This window comes from Thalassophryne amazonica, chromosome 20 (assembly GCF_902500255.1).
Source record: "Thalassophryne amazonica chromosome 20, fThaAma1.1, whole genome shotgun sequence".
Lineage (NCBI taxonomy): Eukaryota > Metazoa > Chordata > Actinopteri > Batrachoidiformes > Batrachoididae > Thalassophryne > Thalassophryne amazonica.
Genome location: NC_047122.1, coordinates 48,192,771 through 48,213,262, shown reverse-complemented (window position 1 = coordinate 48,213,262; position 20,492 = coordinate 48,192,771). Strand labels below are relative to the sequence as shown.

The 20,492-nt window shown below is 41.5% G+C and overlaps 1 protein-coding gene and 1 long non-coding RNA gene across 7 annotated transcripts in view; one reads left to right on the top strand and one right to left on the bottom strand.

Annotated features, from left to right (window-relative positions):
- elmo1 (engulfment and cell motility 1 (ced-12 homolog, C. elegans)) overlaps positions 1-20,492 on the top strand; it is a 194,661-nt gene that overhangs the window by 77,382 nt on the left and 96,787 nt on the right. For 5 of the 6 annotated variants that reach the window (XM_034160648.1, XM_034160650.1, XM_034160649.1 and 2 more), the window contains exons 2-6: positions 445-601; positions 8,272-8,312; positions 8,481-8,553; positions 8,653-8,703; positions 9,840-10,009. In XM_034160648.1, the coding sequence (XP_034016539.1) occupies positions 524-601; positions 8,272-8,312; positions 8,481-8,553; positions 8,653-8,703; positions 9,840-10,009 (413 nt within the window). In that variant the 5' untranslated portion in view covers positions 445-523. Of the gene's footprint in view, positions 1-441; positions 602-8,271; positions 8,313-8,480; positions 8,554-8,652; positions 8,704-9,839; positions 10,010-20,492 lie in introns of all 6 variants that reach the window. The other variant, XM_034160646.1, reaches the window with a different exon arrangement.
- On the bottom strand, positions 363-18,928 carry LOC117501696. The gene is made up of 3 exons (XR_004558067.1): positions 18,861-18,928; positions 8,421-8,431; positions 363-373 (listed from the first exon to the last, which is right to left on the bottom strand). It is a non-coding gene; the product is annotated as an uncharacterized LOC117501696 (long non-coding RNA).

Here is a 20,492-nt window from a genome sequence, read left to right as displayed (position 1 = left end):
TTGATTATCTTTTGGAATAAAAGTGTGCAATAACCTTTGAGCACTTGAAATCGATTTGTTTTGTTTGGTCCCATTAGTTCCCATAAGTGAGATCATCTTTTTCTGTTGCCAGTGTAGCACTTATGCCAGGTTGAGTCACATGGTGGCCAAAGCTCTGTATGAATGAATGAATTTGCATGAAATATTGAGGTTCCCAAGTTAGCACTGATACGTACAAATAAATGTGGGTTCGTGGCTGGATGGCAGCTGTTGGATAGATTGTTTCTATAATAGTAGTGCAGCTAGCCATCTTGAGTTTGGCAATCTGCCAATGAAACGCTAAAGAACAAAAATAAAAATCTAATGTTTGTAAGTGGGTTCACTGGATATTTTTCTATAAACCGTTAAATGTATGAACGTGAATTAACTAACTTCATCTTTCATCTCTTTGCCCTTGTCCAGCAGGTTTGGATGAGCCTCCTCCAGTAGTAGTGAAGGAGGTGTGAGGCAACAAGACCCACACCAACCACCTTCGCCAGCAGCCATGCCACCACCAGCAGACATTGTCAAGGTGGCCATTGAGTGGCCGGGGGCCTACCCGAAGCTCATGGAGATTGACCAGGTAGGTGTCCAAACACACAAAGAATGATATCTTATTCATATACAGAGTTTTTAAAAGTTCTGTGGTGTTCAGCGCATGTTCCCAGATTGAATTGACTCTTTTAAAAGGGGTCATAATATGGAGTTTCATGTTAAACGTGATCAAAGCACTACTAATGCAAGTGTATTTAGAAATTCCTCAGCAGTAAAAAAAATAACAATAATAATAATAATTGAGGTTTGAAATGGCTTATTTAAAGCTTTATGGCCTTCCAAATGTCACAAAACTGGAAAAAAAATGTAGTTTCTGCTGAAATCCCAGCATTATAATGTTGGTTTATTTTTGAAACGTTGCAAAATTACAGCTCATTTTAATGAAGACAACATATTTATCTGGGGGGTATTACCTAATGAATATTTTATTTTCCTTTTAACACTGTCTGCAGGAACATGTGTGTGTGCATGCATGAGGTTTTGACATTACCAGAAGTTACCTTTGACCTTGTGTGGGGCACGTTCAAGCTCTCTGCATGCTATAATGCCTATAAGATGTCTTTTAAATCAGTTGAGAGGCCTTATCTGGTTTAAAAAAAACAGCTTTGTTAGATTTATATGTTTATTTCTTACTAACTTTTATAAAATATATGAGAAACATACTAGGTTTATACAGAAGCTCGACTGTTTTGGGGCATTTCCTGCCATTTTGAATAGTTTTGTTCAAGAGAGCAGCCAGTGATGTCACCAGCCTTTCTGTACTCTGATTGCCTGTCACCATGTGCTTCCTGGCATCCCTTGCACAAGTCGGGGGAAGCCCCCACGTGATCTATGACATTGCTATCATAGACTGTATAGGTCACTACTTAAGTAGTTCAAGGCTGTCTGTTCTTTTGGAAATTTTCCCTTCAGGGGAACTTTTTTTTTCTAGACGATGCAGATTTTGATCATATTGGCAATGTCATATTATGAATCCCCTATTTAAAGGCTAATAAATAAAAGCATAGTGGTGCCAAATAAGTTTTTTTATGACTTGAATGTTAAAAAGCTCAGTGGCACTATAGTTTTAATGTTTTCTTCACATATGTTACATAAGTCCATATCAGGAATCCTTACTCAGTGAGACGACATCCGTCTCCAAAATAGAAGCAGAGTTTACTTGCAATACAAGAGCGGCATCTCTACCTGCCTGGAGAAGTTCAGCATGATAGTGCAGACCTCTGACTTTGGCTGTTTCACAACCTTTGCAATCTCATGGAGATTCAGTGGTTTGCAACTGACTTGCAGTCAGCCAACAGAAGCATCGCACCACAGATGTCTGACATCCTGGCACGAAAATCAGCATTATGCAACTGTTCAAAGTAGCTGACCCAACAGCCCAGTATGGCAGAGTCATCTGTCAGCACTGTATTGTCACTTTCCATGACTGTGGCGGAATAAGGGTTAGGTTTGGAGGAAAGCAGTGGTTCAGTTCCTGTGTAAGCAAGCTGATGGTCACTAGACAAGAGATGGTGTGTTACCTGCGCACATATTTGTCTATTAAATATCTACCGGCAGTGCCTTCACAGCCCCCTGTGTAGTCAGGAATTACCACTAAACCATGCCTTATGATGCCTGGATAATAATATGAAACACTTCCTCCTCCCCACTCTAGAAGGTGTTTAATCTCTGAGGGTCGGAGGAGGTGTTTATTCTGATCTTGATGAAACGCATCCACTTGTGAACATTGGTGACTCCAGTGCAATCCCTGGTAACTGTCAGGTTCTCATGTTTGCTCTGCCTCAGTAGTTGTCCATAGTTGCATGTCCTTCCACTAGATTGTGTTCAGAGACTTAAAAAAACTGTCCGATATTCATGTCTAGCCAGACTTTTCTCTGATGCTCTGCAGATGTCAGTCTGCAGGACTTCAACATTACCCTTTGGAGACACATGTAGTCTGAATCCATGAACTGGGTATGTCTATAGACCCTGCAGTTCCCAGGAGTCTCCAGCATCTTTCCACGATCAATAAGCATCAACAATTTCCTTAGTTACGCCACCAGTATGGGAGTACTGTGTTCAGTGGTGCCACTGTGGATGCTATAAAGGAAATCCTGCAATTTATAGTCCCCAGCTTTTTGCAAAGTGAAGTAGCACTGAGAAATTTTTTTATCATAGATGCCAGATATTTGGGGGTCGACACAGTCCTTGTAACCTCACCTGTCGGTGCCTTTGGTTATATTGAACTGAACCATAACCAGTGGAGTGTCAACTGTGTAGTAGTAGTTCTCAGTCACTGAGTAAAGCTATGAGTAAAGTCTTCCTCACTGAGCTATCACACACCACTTTGGAGTGTACACTGACACAACAGACAAGAAACAATTGGCTAAGTTTGTGCCTTGCAATACACTCTTTGACTGACACCTGAAACAACCAGACCAAAAGTAGGTCTATACATTATTATAGTTTGGGTTAATAGGGTTCTAATAAGGAATAGTTTGCACCATCTGTCATGCTTAGTTATCATGTTACAGCGTAACATATACCACCTGTCATTGAATTCAATAGACGTCAACCTTGTTGGACCTTTACTTTGGAGACCAAACATTCAACACTGTCAAAACTATTCCATTTATTAATCTTTTTATTTCAATCAATAATTTGCATAATTTTTACTGAAATTGAAGCAGCTTTAACTTTTGACTCCTGTACAAACTAAAATTGACCTTGAAATTGAACAGCACAAAAACAGAACGTTGATAGGACTCATATTTTTGGAGAAACTACAGATATCAGCTAACAACACTGAACAATGGACATTGATAATTACATTCTGGACTTGCATGCCATTGTAGCAGGGGGCGTTAAATCATCTCGTATATATTAAAAGCCAAGTAGCGTGTGTGTGTGTGTGCGCGTGCGTGCATGCGTGTACCTTCATTCAAGGAGAAACGGGAGAGAGTTGACATTTGCCGTTTGGTATGCTTTTGTATTTTGGGTCAAGGATGAAAGCTGCCAAAATGGAACGTTGGTAGGACTAATATTTTTGGAGAAACTACTGATATTAGCTAACAACAGTGAACAGTGGACATTAATATTTACATTCTGAACTCACACGCCATTCCAAATCATTATAGAAACTTTGCATAATTTATTGCCATCCTTGAAAAATGTCAGCTGCCTATTTTATAAACATTACCCAAACTAGAGCCCGTGGATCCCCACGGGCAACACGGTAGTTAAATGTGTAAAGCTTAATATGAAACTGAAGCAATTTCTGATGTTGAATTCATGCTGATTGTTGACAGATTATTGAGCATGCAGCAATTCCAGTGGTCATTCTGAATGTCAGCAGATTTCTGCATCTAACACACACTGGCTAACAGGCTAATAAAATAAATAGTCCAAAACAGTGACTCCCTCTTGTGTGAGGAAATGACATGTTTACTGCAACACTGTTCAATTACAGACACTGTGTGTAAAGTGGTCCGTTCTGAGTCTGACTCATGGGAGTTCTAATGAGTCACCGTGACGCCTGGGGCCATGGTTGCTCTTCTGAATGGATGAAGCGCTGAATGACACATTGAACTACAGACTACAATATGCTGTTGGCTGCAAGGTGTTTCAAGCATTTAAGCATTGATGCTTATATATATTGTGATTAAAAAAAAAAGTCACACTCTTCTTTGTGTCTTTTATAGTTGTTTAAAGAGCCTTGTCTCCTCCACTTCCTCTGCTTTTCTGTTTTGACTCTCCTCTCTCTGCCTGGCATCGTCACACTGTGTCTTCTCCTCGTTCCTGTTATTTGTTGCCTCCTCCATGCTTTTTTTTACGTTCTGTTTCATTCATTCACCCTCTCACTCCTCCTCCCCATCTTTTGTTGCAAGTGTGAAACCTACGCTTTGTCTCCTCTCTTTCCCGCCACCATCAACCCCCCCCCCCCCCCCCCCCCCCCCACGTCCCCACCGCTGTATCTCCCCTGTACAATAGGCTGTGCAGCAGCGTATGGGTGTGTGAGTCATGTGCTGAGGGAGTGGGTACAACATGTACAACTGTGCATAAGTGGAAATGTGTAAGTGTTATTTTGTGGAAAGAGTCATATTTGTCACTGTTCATGTGTTTGCAGTTTGAGTGTAAATTTTAAATAAAATATGTGTGTTTTGACTTTTGGTCAGAAAACACACATCTGTAGAAGAGTACATCTGTAGAAGTGGAATAAATCTAAGTGTGGACCTTAGTAAACAGAGTTAGTGTTGATGAGAAAAAGTTAAGCATCCCCATCATAGGTCAGATCACATCAGAGAGCATGCCCCCCACACTGTGGAACTGCCTAGGGTCCTGGGTGGTTGCTACCCAGGCAGACAACCAGCCCATCCCCATTTCTCGTCATGCCCTGAGGAATGCGCCACATGACCAAAACCCAGACCTAAGTCCATCACAGTTTTTTATATTTTTATTTTAAAGAGCACAACACTCAGACGCACTTCACAATGTACCCTGCTTGCCTGTACATATTATTACCACTTGCCTGTATTGGCCTATGAGTTGTATAATATGACCATGTATTATGGGCATTGTGTGCTAAGAATGGGTACTGTAACAAACAAACAAAAAAACTGAGTGCGAAGAGGAAGAAAAAAGCATTTTACCAGACGATCTCTCATGCATGATGGTAAAACATATGATAAATTATGACAGTATGCGACAGTGGCAAGAAATGTCTGTAATTAATGCCACCCATCATGTTGTCAGCAGTCACTTTTAATCGAGGTCTGATAGTTGTGCAACTCAATGTCATCAAAAGAAAAAGAGATGAAGTAGCTGTTATCTGTCCAATTAAAAATGGCCGTGTGCTGCGTCCGATAACAGGAGTTCAAGGGCTGCCAGGTGGTTTAAGCTAAACAAAAGATTAAATGGCTCTTATTGTTGAAACCTGTAATGTGCAAAGCAAATAATATTAATGTACCAAGTTCAACAGTTTGCATTTAGAAACAAGAGCAAACAGAGGTTTGTGTCCACCAATCCAGATCTGGATCACCTTTAAAATGCAGTGGAGTCTTCCATGCCCTAACATCTATCTGTCATGCAGATTTGGTGAGAATCTGTGCTGTAGTTTTGACGTAATCCTTCAAAGCATATATATATATATATATACCTCCAAAATGTAATGGAGTCTTCCATGCCCTAATATGTATCTGTGTTGAAAATTTCAGCAAAATCTGTGCAGTAGTTTTGACATAATCCTGCTAACGGTAATCTTTCAAGCCTATATAAAGTGAAATCTGGATCCGGATTCAAATTGCCTCCAAAATTTAATGGGTTCTTTCTTTGCCTAATATGTATCTGTGGTGAAAATTTTGTCAGTAGTTTTTGCGTAATCCTGCTACCAGAAAGACAGACAGACAGGCAGACAACTAAATAAACAATGATTTTATTACGCACTTGGCGGACGTAATAAACCATTTCTGGTGCAAAGGAGCATGTATTTAGACATTTAAAGTGATCATATGATGATCCAAATTAGAATGAGCCAATCATCCAAAAATGATAAAAGACCAAAAAAAGGCATTGAATATTTCCCATATTTGGAAGTCATGTTATTGGGCATTTGAAGTATTTTGTAGTTGTTTCTTCTTCTCATTAAAATAGAAAGAAATCTAAGCAATCAGATGATTGCAGTACCTCATTGTGACCAGATCAAGGCCACAATTTAGAACTAGAAATTGGGGGGGACAAAGTGCGAGGCCCGCAGGGCCGAAGCCTATAGACTGGGGGTCTGGGGGCTGCTTTAGGCCCCCAGAAGCCAACAGTTTCTAGATAAGCTCAGATGCATTCTGAGCATCCAGAGCAGTAATTTTAATGTTTTAAGAAGACCATAAAGTGGACACCATTTGACTTATGCAATTTGAAACTGTGGATATAAGTACTTTATTCTGAGAATAGCCAGCATTGATTTTATTAACATCCTGGTGTAAATAAGGTATCACCACATGTGTAGAACTCAAAAAGAATGATAGGTTGAGTTTTCATTAAAAAACAACTGCAATGTGGTAAAATGTATTCATAAATATGAAAGAACAGGCTCTTAATAATTATTAACTATCACATACTGTATTTTTTTTCTCAAGATTTCTTTTTGCATAAGTTTGAAAAAACAACAGATCATAAGTTTAGGATAAATTACTTATCATGAATTTAATTTTCAAAGTGGCACTAATGACAACACTCATACTGAACATAATTTCGCTTGCATAGACTGATTTTGGAGATCAAGCAATAATTGCAGATGGGCTTTCTGAGGTCCCAGATAGCTTTTCTGATTTCCTTTTCTAACTTTCAGAATTTAGTAAATTAGCATATGGTCCATTGATACTTATGTGTAGACACTAGTCCCTAGAGGCATATATTTTTGGTTTCAAATCTGGGCAAATGCAGTCCCAGAAAATTCAGATTGTGACAAACAAGAAACAGGTGTTGTAAACAAGTCAATGCTGCTAAAAATACATACGTGCAGAAACAAAGATACTATTCTGACATGGTTTTGCATATAAGACTGACATGGTTTGCACATAAGACTGGCATAGCATGTTTCAAGTACACACATATATGTCAGAAGGTGGGGGGGGACATACCATATTCTGTCCCCCCCGGTTGAAAAGGTGGGGGGACATGTCCCCCCTATCCCCCACCAAATTGCACCCGTGGACCAGATGATGTTTTGACTTTGCGATGTTATCACATGACATCAGAGGTCTGATGCATTGTCTTTGTGGTAAGGCTAAAACAGACTGCAAATAATTTGTAGGTAGCCTATTGTACAATCATTTTGCTTCAGAGGCTTTCATATTCCTCGTGTGTACTGCAGTATTTCTTTAGTCTTCTGCAGCATGGCATACTGTGCATCCCAAATAAGCAGCAGCAGCAGAGAGCGAGCAGATGCTAACACTGACTGGCGTGGCAAACACAGCCTTTCCCTGTATTTGTCACCTCTCTCCCCCCGTACGCATTTTGCAAGCTTCTCATTTTGTCCTCCTTCCTGCTGTCTTCCTAATCCCTTCTCTCTCTCTCATTCCAGTGACCACATTGCTGCTCTCTCACTTTCATCAGCTTCTAGTTTGTGGTCTTTTTTAACGTGCTGATTGCATCCCCACACCCCCTTTTTTAAATTGTCTATCTTGCCTTTTGTTAACCATAACATTCCACCCACCTCGTCTGTCTCGTATTTTCTTTTATTGTCACATGTGCATGCTGCCATTCTTTCTTCAAGTCATCCTTATTGTTTGTGGTCTGTACAATAACCTTTCTGTTGAACTCTCTTGAGTAAATCCAGGATGTAAATATAAAATTCAAGGACTCGGTGCTTGATTTATTGTGAGGTTTTTGTATGTGTGATATTTGTGTGGTGTGCTCCAGTGTTTTGATAAAATGTGTTGTCCCAGTGAGGATAAGCAATCCCAAACCATCCTTTAAACACTCTTTTGGTTTTAATGGTTGGACAAGCCTACGCAGTTTTACATTTGACAGAATAATGAATGAATTGGCACCGCAGACATGATCACTGAGCTTGAGCGTGTTGGATAAACAGACTCCTGAGGATCAGTGTCTGGTTGTGCCAGTCCCGTAATATAAAATAATTACAGCTCACTCTTAAGTCGACTGTTGTTTTAGGAAGTAAATCTCCGGACGTACACTAAATGTAGCTATGCCTCTCCTCCACAGAAAAAGCCTCTCTCAGCCATCATTAAAGAAGTGTGTGAGGGGTAAGACTGCCTTTTCCTTATATGTGTGTGTCGATTTGCAAATGATTCTCTGAGGGTTTCTTGCAAAAATCCTCTCCATATTTGAGTCCTATTAGCTGCGTTTTACACAAGATGCACTGCTACTTTAATACTGTGCGCCCTGTTTTTTCTCTGTGTGGTAACATTTAGGTGGTCCTTGGGGAGCCACGAGAACTTTGCTCTCCAGAATGCTGACTCCACAAACTTCTACATCACAGAAAAGGTTTGCTTATCTTCCTCAGTTCTTAATGTTAATGTCCAATTTAAAATAGGCTTTAAGTTCTGATCAACTGACGCTTTTTCTCTTGGCACCTCTCCGCAGAATCGCAATGACATCAAGAATGGCTCAATCCTACGCTTGACCACCTCCCCTGTAAGTTATTTATTACCAGGAGGTTTCTTCATGAGTCATTTTAATTGTTTTCATCTTGTGGTTGTGATTGATAGGACATGGACAGTGGTGGGCACAGCTCAGCTAAATGTTAGCTTCAGTAACCGGTAATCTGCTAAATTAAAAGTTAACTGTGATATCTCTAAACTGATAAATGTCTAAAAACCTTCACAGACATGACCACTAACTTTTATTATATGCATTTAGTTATTTGGAGTAGATCTCTAATCAAACACGTGGATATGAAGGTGATGTGAACAAGTGGCCGCCTGTATAGATCCATTAGCATATCATACATGTGACATTCACTGTTAAACATCAGTTTAATAGTTTGCATTTAACAATGACAAATTTTACAACAATAGTCTGTCAGAACCAGTCAGTCCACCGGGGTCCTCTTGGATCCACCCGGAAACCACTTTAGTAGGCACAGAGATTGGAAGTAAAGCCAGGGTTGCTAATGCTAATGCTGGCTTTAGCAACACAAATACTCACACCAAACTTTACTATATCTTTTAATCACAAATGCAAGATCACTGGCCAACAAAATGGAACAGCTCGAACTTACCATATCTGTGCAGGAAAACATACAGCCATGTTATGGTTATTAAAATGGCTAAACCCAGCGATGCTGAAAGAGGCTAACACATTAACTAACTGCTAACTGATACAGCAGGAAAAGATTCTGTTATGAGAAGAAGACGCGTTTATATACATACAAATAATAACTGGGACAAAAACATGAACATTAAAAATAGATACTGCTCTCTGAAATTAAAATATTTATCAATAAATCTCCCCCGTGATGTTGGGACAAATGAACCATAAGCTCCAACAGAAACAATCTTGTATGATTTTTAGGCTTTAGCAATGTTTTTGGTGTTAAAATTGATTTTTAAAAAGTGTTAGGCTAGTGGACTTAAAGTTAGCAGTACTACATTTATCAGAAGCTAATTGGTCTGTTGGTGTTTTCAGAATTTGCTAAAAATTTACCTTCACTAATTATCAGTTAGTAGATTGAAATAACTGTGCACACCACTGGACATGAACATAATCTTTTTGTGTTCTGGCGTCCATGCATCTTTCTGTTCCTCCTACTTCCCCTTTTTCTTGTTAAGTTCCTGACTGCAACCAAGCTTCATGAGCGAATCCAATCATCCAGCATGGATGCCAAGTTAGAGGCGCTCAAAGACCTGGCCAGTGCATCTCGGGACATCACCTTTGCCCAGGAGTTCATAAACCTAGATGGCATCTCGCTGCTCACTCAGATGGTGGAGAGTGGAACTGAGTAAGTCTTTGACCAGATGTTTGTATGTTTGTCTCAGGTTTTTCCACACATCACTGCTGTGTTCACTTCCCCTCAAATAATTTCTTATTGGTCACTGTAAGTCCAGTATGATACAGGTAACTGTAACAGCAAGAAATAATGTTCAACACATTATGTTAAAGGTTTGACTTTAATTAAACAAAGAAAAGTATGTGACTCCAGTGGCAGCATTTTGTAAACTGAAATTCAGAGGAAAAACATAATTCTGTTTATTTATATATATATATATATATATATATATATAGATATAGATATAGATATATAGATATATATATAGATATACAGTGCTTCACTTTTTCCACATTTTATGTTATAGAAATATTCAAAAATAGATGAAATTCATTTCTTTCCTCAAAATTATACACAAAATACCCTATAATGACAATGTAGAAAAAGTTTTTTTTTTCAACTTTTGCAAATTTATAAGAAATCACATGTAGATAAGTATTAATAGCCTTTGCCTTGTAGCTCAAAATTGAGGTCAGGTGCATCCTGTTTCAAATGATCATCCTTGAGATGTTTCTACAGCTTAATTGGAGTCCACCTGGGGTAAATTCAGTTGATTGAACATGATTTGGAAAGACACACACCTGTCTACATATAAGGTCAGAGCATGTCAGAGCACATACAAAGCATGAATTCAAAGGAATTGTCTGTAGACCTCTGAGACAGGATTGTCTGGAGGCACAAATCTGGGGAAGGGTACAGAAATATTTCTGCTGCTTTGAAGGTCCCAATGAGCACAGTGGCCTCCATCACCCATAAATGGAAGAAGTTGGGATCCACCAGGACTCTTCCTAGAGCTGGCTGCCCATCTAAACTGAGCAATTGGGTTAGAAGGGCCTTAGTCAGGAAGGTGTCCAAGAGCCTGATGGTCACTCTGGCAGAGGTGTGTATTAATTATATATATATATATATATATATATATATATATATATATATATATATATATATATATATATATATATATATATAAAATTAATACACACACGCTCATTTTGTTTTCACCCGCTTATCCACGTTGGCAGCAGAGCAAGCAACTCATCCCACACTTCCCTATCCTCAGCCAAGTCCTGTAACTCTTCCCAGGGGATCCCAAGGCGTTCCCAAGCCAGCTCTGAAATATGATCTCTGCAGCATGTGCTGGGTCTTCCCCGGGACCTCCTCCTGGTTGGATGTATCTGGAAGACCTCTTGGGGAGATGACCAGGGAGCATCCTCACCAGATGCTCTAACCACCTCAGCTGGCTCCTTTCGATGCAAAGAAGTAGCGGCTCTACTCCTAATCCCTCCTGGATAATCAAGCTTCTCACCCTGTCCAGGAGTGTAAGCCCAGATACCTGATGGAAGAATCTCATTTCTGCTGCTTGTATCCACTATCTTATTCTTTCAGTCATTACCCAAAGCTCATGGCCATAGGTGAGGCTCCAATCCGTCTTTCTCCCGCTACAGTTTACCCCCACTCGTGAACAACACCCCAAGACATTTAAACTCCTCCACTTTGGGCAGTAATTCTCCCATGATCCAGAGGGAACAATCCACTGTTTTTCGACAGAGGACCACAGTCTTATATTTGGATGTGCTGATTCTCATCCCAGCCACCTCATGCTCAGCCTCAAACCCGCTCAGTGTGCACTGGAGGTCACCGCCTGATGAAGCCAACAAAACCACATTATCTGCAAAACCCAGAGATGCAGCTCTGAAGTCATCAAACTGGATCACTCCAAGTCACTCCAATCCCTGACTGCACCTTGAAATCCTGTTCATGAACATCACAAACAGGATTGGTGACAAGGGGTAGTCCTTGTCCAACTCCTACTGGAAACGGGTCTGATGTAATGCAGAGAATGCAGACACATGGGATTCCCATGAGTTCCCATGGGATAAAAAAGCTTTTCAACCTACCATCCCTGGTTCTCAAGACCAAGCACCTAAGTGGCTCTACTCTACTCTTTTCTACTCTTCTATTTTACTCTTTCCTTTTTAGATATTTAAATATACCTTAGTATACTCGCATAGTTCCACCTTAGAATTGGAATATAATATATAAGATATACCTTACTGAATTTTCATATAGAGGGTCACGCATTGCAGCAAAACTGGTACCCCATACTCCTGCACCACCCCCCACAGGATACCCTAAATACACCTTTTCTAACTCCAAAAAACACATGTAGACTGATTGGCCATACTCCCAAGACACCTCCAATATCCTTACATAGGTAAAGAGCTTATATATATATATCTATATAGATATTTTGATATACATATAATACATTTTTCTGATTGAACAGGTTATTTGGAACAGCCTAGAATGATTGATCTGTTTACAGATAAGCTAAAGCATGCTTATTTCTTGATTAGTCTAGACTGTTCTGTGGCCTTCTGGAGCTTTCCTGCATGTTCTGTAATGTTGCACTTAGTACTGTGTTTTTCCACAAAGTTATAGAATATTCCATGGTATTCTAAGTAAACACCTTCAGCATTATATAAGGCAGGCCTCTGGCAATGTTTTTCCCAGCACTTGTAATTTGAACCTTTCTTGTAAATAGCTAAGGATTTGTTAATAAAGCATTTGTTGTTGAAGACCATCATTCTTTGTGGAATACAACACAGCATTTCTGGCGTTGTCGGCAGGATTTCCATTTTCATTTGAGGATACAGTGAATTTAGATCAGAGGTCTCAAACCGGTTCCAGAAAGGGCCAAGAGGGTGCAGGCTTTCTGTGCAACCACCCGCTGCAGCAGGTGATTTCACTGATTAACTGATTCCACCTGCTCAAAGTGATGTTAATCAGTGAAATCACCTGCTGCAGTGGGTGGTTGCACAGAAAGCCTGCACCCTCTTGGCCCTTTCTGGAACCGGTTTGAGACCTCTGATTTAGATGCATCATAATGGAGACAGCTATAACTGATCTAATTAAGGTGCTACAGGAGCAGTTACAAATGCTTCGTGCACAGCACAAGGCGGAGATGGAAAATCAGCAGAAGGAAGCGAATCGACAGCTCGAGCTTCAGGCAAGGCAGCGTAAGGAAGAACTGGACGTTCTAAAAATGGCGCTCAGCAGAGGAGCCACCGCGGCCAAAGCAACACCGTCGTTAGCTGGATTCGATCACACAGCAGAATTGTGGAAAGACTACTATGCATTCAGTACATTCTGTGCCGCTAATTCCATCTCTGATGACATCAAAGCCCAAGTCTTCCTGACCAACCAATCTCCTGCCTTATACAAGCAACTCTCGAACCTCGCCGAGCAGATGAAGGTGCCCAGGAAGAGCAATGAACTGACCATGGATCAAATCGAGAATTTCATGGATGATCAGTATGATCCAACAAGGTTCACCGTGCGAGAAAAGTTCAAATTCTGGTATGACATGCAGCGAAAACCAGAAGAAATGCTACACGAATTAGAGGCCCGCATTCACCATGACGCAGCTACCTGTGATTTTGCAAGCATCAAAGATCTGCTGGATGAAGCTCTATGTCAACGCTTCATTTGCTCCATGAACAATGAAGCAGTGCTCAAAGCCTTATTCAAGATCCAGGATAATGAGCTCACCTTCACCAAGGCTGTCGAGGTCACTGTCGAGACAGAAGGCACAGCTAAAGTGGCCAAAGAGACTGTCTACGGAACAAAGTCCAAACCAGTCCACAAAATCAGGAAGGACTCATCCAAAGGATCATCTAGGAAGCCTCCAGACACATTCAAGAAGTCCGGTCCAGATCCACCAACAAGGCCAACATGCTATTGCTGTGGCAAGGATCACAAGGCTTCAGAGAGTCGAAACAAAGGCACTAAGTGCAATTTTTGCAATATCGTCTGACATCTTGAGAGTGTCTGTCACAAGAAGCTTTACCAGAACAAAAAGACAGCAAGCACCAAGATCATCCGACCAGTGGCAATCAACCCAGAACTTAACATCCATTTGGTTACATCCAAGTTAGAAGTGCCCCTCACTATCCAGAAGCAGCAGTTCAGTATGGAACTCGACACTGGCAGCCCAGGGAATTTCATCTCTGTGCCAGTCTGGCAGCAACTTGGAAAGCCAAAACTGACTGACTGTTACATACCGCTACAAGTCAGCAACCAATCACGAGCTACCAGTGATTGGGACGTTCACTGCAGTTACAGAAAATCCAGTAACTGGAATCAATGCAGACATCGATTATACAGTTACCAAGATGTCAGATCTCAACATTCTGGGAAAACATACCATCTATATGCTGGGAATCAATCTGGATTTGGCTCTGCAATCGGCCCTGGCTATTAAATCTGTGAAATTGAAGCCAGTTTGGGAAACATCGCAAGTTCCAGAGATGTTGCAGGTCTCATCTCCTGAGTCAGACACGGCACTTCAACAAGAGTGCCAGAAACTATGCGATGAATTTCCAGATCTCTTCAAACCAGAACTGGGATGCCTCAGGGATTTCAAACTGAATGTGAAATTCAAACCCGATGCAACACCAATCTTTTGCAAACCACACCTAGTTCCATTTGCAATCAGAGATGACCTGTCCAAGGCCTATGATGAAGGCATTGCCAAAGGAGTCTGGAAGCCGATACAGTTCAATGACTACGGCACACCTGTGGTCCCACATCGCAAGCCAAGTCTACCAGGCCAGCTAAAGCCTAAGATTCAAGTCTGTGGGGACTACTCTACTGGCGCCAGTGACCAGTTAGAAATGCATCGGCAACCTATTCCTCTCCCAGAGGTACTCATGCAGAAGCTGGGTGGAGGATATGGCTACACAAAGATAGACCTAGTGGATGCTTACAACCAGATCAAGCTGACACCCCAGAGTCAAAGAAGACTAGGTCGAGTACACACCGTGGAGTACTACTGCAGCAAAGACTCCGATTCAGTATTAAGTCAGCACCTGATTACTTCCAGGAGATCATGGAGAAACTCACGCTAGATCTGCTAGGCATTGCGGTCTATCTGGATGACATACTGGTGAGTGGAAAAGATGATCATCTCAACAACCTCCGTGGTTTACTCGCCTGGCTCAACGGCAGGGGTCTGCACTGTTGGTGAGAGAAATACACCTTTGCTCAACCCAGTGTTGAATACCTGGGGCATATCTTGTCACGGGATGGGATTTCAAAAGGCCCCAAAGTAGATGCCGTCCACAAGATGCCACCACCAACAGATGTTTCCACCCTTAGATCTTTCTTGGGGTCAGTACAGTTCTACGGAAAATTCATGCCCAACCTTTCAACACTGGCCGAACCGCTGAACAGCTTAACCAAAAAAGGATCAACCTGGAAATGGACTGCAGAAGAACAAGGAGCATTCCAGGAGCTCAAAGACGTCCTATGTTCGGACCAAGTTCTAGTTCACTTCGATCCAGAGAAACCTCTCGGACTGTCCTGCGATGCATCAGATGTCTGGATTGGAGCAGTACTATGGCACAGGTTCCTTGACGAGAGCGAGTGCCCAATCGCTAACGCATCCAAGACACTGTCCAAGTCCCAGAGGAACTACAGTCAAATCCACAAGAAAGCTCTGTCTATCATGTTTGGCTTGCACAAATTCTATCAGTACCTTTACGGTCAACATTTCATGCTTGTTATGGATCACAAGCCTCTCATCGCACTGTTTGGACCAAAGAAAGGTACACCATTGCTGGCAGCCAATCGTCTCTCGAGATGGGCTCTCTGGCTGCACCAGTTCGACTACACCATCCAGTATCGCCAGATGTCAGACCAAGGAAATGCTGATGCACTCAGTCGTCTGCCTGCAGGTGAGGACAAGATCTTCGATGGGAAGGAGAGTGGTGATGACACCAACATGGTGTGCACAATCAGAACACTGAGTCTGCAAATCAAGCCACTCGACAGCAATCTCCTGAACAAAGAGTCGAAGAAAGATCCAGTCATCACCACGGTCAAGTGCTTTGTACGTGAAGGCTGGCCACCCAAACAGAAAGACGTTCCTGATGAGGTAGAAAAGTTCAGAAAATTGTTGGGAACTCCCAACATTTGCAATGGATGTTTACTGCATGAATCCAGAGTCGTGATTCCAGAGTACCTGAGACCACAAGTCCTGGAACTCCTACATCTCAGTCACTTCGGAATGGAGAAGATGAATCAACTCCCAAGAACTGCTGTGTACTGGCCAGGCATCAATGACACTATTGAAGGAGCGAGCCGCCATTGCCAGTCGTGCGCAGAAACTCAGAAGAAGCTGCCACAGTCCACTGTTCATCCCTGGATGCTACCAGAAAAACCATGGAACCGGATCCATGTCGATCATGCCATCAACTTCATGGTCTCTAACTGGGTGGTAGTCACGGATGCATACTCAAAGTATCCGTGTATTCATCCCACCACATCAATTGGGTCGAGAGCAACAATCGATCTTCTGGAGGAGGACTTCACTCATTTCGGCCACCCTCACACACTGGTGACTGACAATGCTACATCGTTCGCCTCAGAAGAGTTCCAGAGCTGGTGCAAGGAATGAGGAATCACGCACCTCACAGGAGCACCCTATCATCCTGCTACCAATGGATCTGCAAAATGCTTAGTGCAAAGCTTCAAACAGGCGCTACGCAAGTCATCTCTGTCACCAAGGAGAGCACTTCAGGAGTTCCTACTACAGTACCACCATACGCCGACATCCTGTGGATACTCGCCAAGTGAACTCCTCAGTGGTCGGCAACTCAGAGCAAGGCTCAACACTCTGCTGCCGTCACCTGCGCACATCGCTCAAGGAAAGCAGATACGGGATGCGACCAAATTACAGGTGTAGGAATTACCCATACCCGTGGACAAGCTCACCCGAAACTACCAAGTTGGTGACACAGTCTACGCAGAGTACTTTGGACCTTGTCATGACCAACAGCCGAGATGGGTTTCTGCCATCATCACAAAACGACTGGGTACCAGATCAGTCAGTGCGGAGGTCATTCCTCGAGGACCCACCTGGAGACGTCACTGGGAGCAGCTACATTCCAGATACATCAGTGAGGATGATGTCAACCCACCAGAGGACTTCTCTGCTGACAGAAGCATCAACACAGAAGTGGAGATTATGATTCCACCTCCAGATCATCCAATGGAGATGGGGGTGCACCTGCCTGAGCAAGCTCCACCACCATCGAGGTTCAAGATTCCAGCACCAGAGTACAGACCACACAACCCACGCCGTTCCAAGCGGAGACCAAAGCGATGAAGAAGATGTCATTCTAGATCATCAGCCTTCAGGGGACACCTTCAGGCTCAGTGGGGAGGTGTTGTGGAAAAGCCTAGAATGATTGATCTGTTTACAGATAAGCTAAAACATGCTTATTTCTTGATTAGTCTAGACTGTTCTGTGGCCTTCTGGAGCTTTCCTGCTTGTTCTGTAATGTTGCGCTTAGTACTGTGCTCTTCCACAAAGTTATAGAAGCAATTAAGTAAACAACTTCAGCAGTATATAAGGCAGACAGGCAGGCCTCTGGCAGTGTTTTTCCCAGCACTTGTAATTTGAACCTTTCTTGTAAATAGCTAAGGATTTGTTAATAAAGCATTTGTTGTTGAAGACCATCTTTCTCTGTGGAATACAACAGTATTTGGGGTGGCACAGTGGATTAATGGTTAGCACTGTTGCCTCACCGCAAGAAGGTTGTGGGAATGCTTCCCACCTGGGCCTTTCTGTGTGGAGTTTGCATGTACTCCCCGTGTTCACGTGGGTTCCCTCTGGGTGTTCCAGCTTCCTTCCACTTCCAAAGACATGCTAGTTAGGTGAATCAATTGATTGTAGTTGCGAATGAGTTTGTCTATATGTGGCCCTCTATAGACGGGCATCCTGTCCAGGGTGTACCCCGTCTCTTCCCCTGTGATTGCTGGGATAGACTCCACCCCCCCGTGACCCTTAATTGTAGTAATGGGGTATAGAAAATGAGTAAATGAACAGGGTGTGTAAACTGGCAGGGCGGGCAGCAGCAGTCAGTTGTCTGAGACACACTCATTTTCTGCCTTGTGCATTTTCATTTTTCTTGTTTTGTTGAGTTTCCTATCTGAGATTGATTGAAGAATTGTTTACACATGTAGTGACTGGAGGCTTGTTTCAAACAGCCACGTAAGGTCAAACTGCACACTACAGTAAAAACCGCAACTGGCACAGACCACCCAAACACCGACGTGCTTGATGTTGAAGAACACTGCTTTCTTTTCGTGCCTGTGAGCAGTGAACTTTCAAAAGCAACTCAAAAGATTCATTGGACGGAATTCCCAAACAGAGCAGTCGGTTGTTCAGCCGGATGCCATCTGCCTTCATGCTTCTGATTTGTAATCTACTGTACAGCTTTTAAGTTGTGTTATTGTTAGAAACATACAGGTTCATAGTCCGATATTAATGTCTTCCTTGGCAGTAAACTCTTATTGACCTTCTAAATATATTTGAGGAGGTTGGGTTCCCACAGTTGGCTAGGTATTCTCATCATACTGTTATGAAACACTGGATCGTTTTGAAGCAGTTGTTTCATTTAGTGCTTCATTTGTTTTAAACAGAGGAGTCAGAGGAGACTGAATCATTTAGTATTTTTAAGTAAATGTTTCATTTAGTAATTTCAGCGTTTTGAAACCCTGAATTCACTGAAACAGTTGCTTTATTCTTTTAACAGCGATACATTTTACTATAACAACTTTTCATTTAGGTTATCCCCCCCGTTGCCACAGTAACTTTGAACAGTTACTTTATTAGTCACTTTATACAGTTACGTCATTAGCAGCTGCAGACAAATTATCGGCAGCTGCTAAATGTAACTAATAAAGTAACAAGTAATCTGACTTGGTTATTTTAAAATTGAGTCCTCAACAAAGTAACTTAGTTACTTTGCTGAGGACTCAATCTTGAGAGTACCCGTTAGATTACTAGTTACCTTATTAGTTACAAGTTGTCAGCAGTTTGCTAATAAAGTAACTGCATAAAGCTGTTAATGAAGTAACTATAAAGAAACTGTATAAAGTAACCCCACCCCACAGAGACACACACACACAATATTGAGACATCAAATCATTTGCTTAAGTAATTGATTCGTATGGGGCAGTTTTTGTTTTAAACTTGTTTTTGTTTTAACTGTGTGGATGCAGTTGGCTCTTTTAATGTTTCAAGGATTTGAAACACAACCATTTCTGAACCAATGAATCAGTTTCATCCACCAAGTTAAAGCAAAGACAAGTAATTGAAACTGCTCCAAATTAATCAGTTGCTTAAGTAGATGATTCGCTGTATCAACATTGTAGCGGGGGGTGGGGGGCAGTGTTGCCACAGTTTCTTTGAAAAGTTACTTTATTAGTTACTTTTTAGCTACTTTATACAGTTTATAAAGTTACTTCATTAGCAGCTTTATGCAGTTACTTTATTAGCATCTGCTGACAACTTGTAGCTAGTAATCTAACTTGGGTACTCTTAAGATTGAGTACTCAATCTGAAAAATAACCATATCAGATTACTAGTTAATTTATTAGTTACATTCAGCAGGTGACGACAAGTTGTCCGCAGCTGCTAATGAAGCATCTGTACAAAGTAACTAATAAAGTTACTTTTCAAAGTTACTGTGGCAACACTTGGGGGGGATATAACCTAAATGAAATTTGCTGTAGTAAAATGTTTCACTGTTAAAAAGAAAAAAGCAACTGTTTCAGTGAATTCAGGGTTTCAAAATGTGGAAATTATTGATGCAGCGAATCATTTGCTCAAGCAATTGATTCATTTGGCGCAGTTTAGAAACTAGAATTGATGACTCCTCTTCAGGTTCTTTCATTAATGTTTTTCTGTAAATTACCTTTTTGTATTCATTGATGGAGAGTTCTGAAAGAGGGGTGTGTGTGTTATCATTTTTAATTTCAAACAGAACAAGCTTATGAACTACAGATGGGTATCAGTTTCTAACACACACACAAATTAGATAAATGTAATTATTCAAGAGGCTCAGAGCTGGAGACTCTCGAGGGGGGAGAACAGTGCTGTGATCTAACACGTGTGCCAGAAGTGCAGAAACTGTATTCATATGTAAATCAGTTGGCCAGGCTGCTGTTAACCACATGGGCTCTATAAATCGAAGGCAGATATCGCCATCTATTGACAAAAACACAGAACAAGTTTTGATTTTACACTGCCACTTCAACCACAGTAATATCCAACTGATCATTATGATATATGGAAATGGGAAATAATATGATTGCATACAAATAAGCAGTGTGTATTGTGTTTCTTCATGTGTGTCTGCATAATTTCTTGTGAAATGAAAATGTAGCTTCTGTGTACTGTGCTCCATAATGGAAAAGGCTAGTTTACTGTGACTGCAAAAGGACCAAAAAAAAAAAAGGTATTTTTGCTAGGCATGTTTCAGCATATTGCAGGATGAAAGCATTTGCCGCAAATTCATATGTGGCGGTAAGATTGTATGCATTGCATTATTGGTTGTTATAACTGCAGCTTCTCCAAATTAGCCTT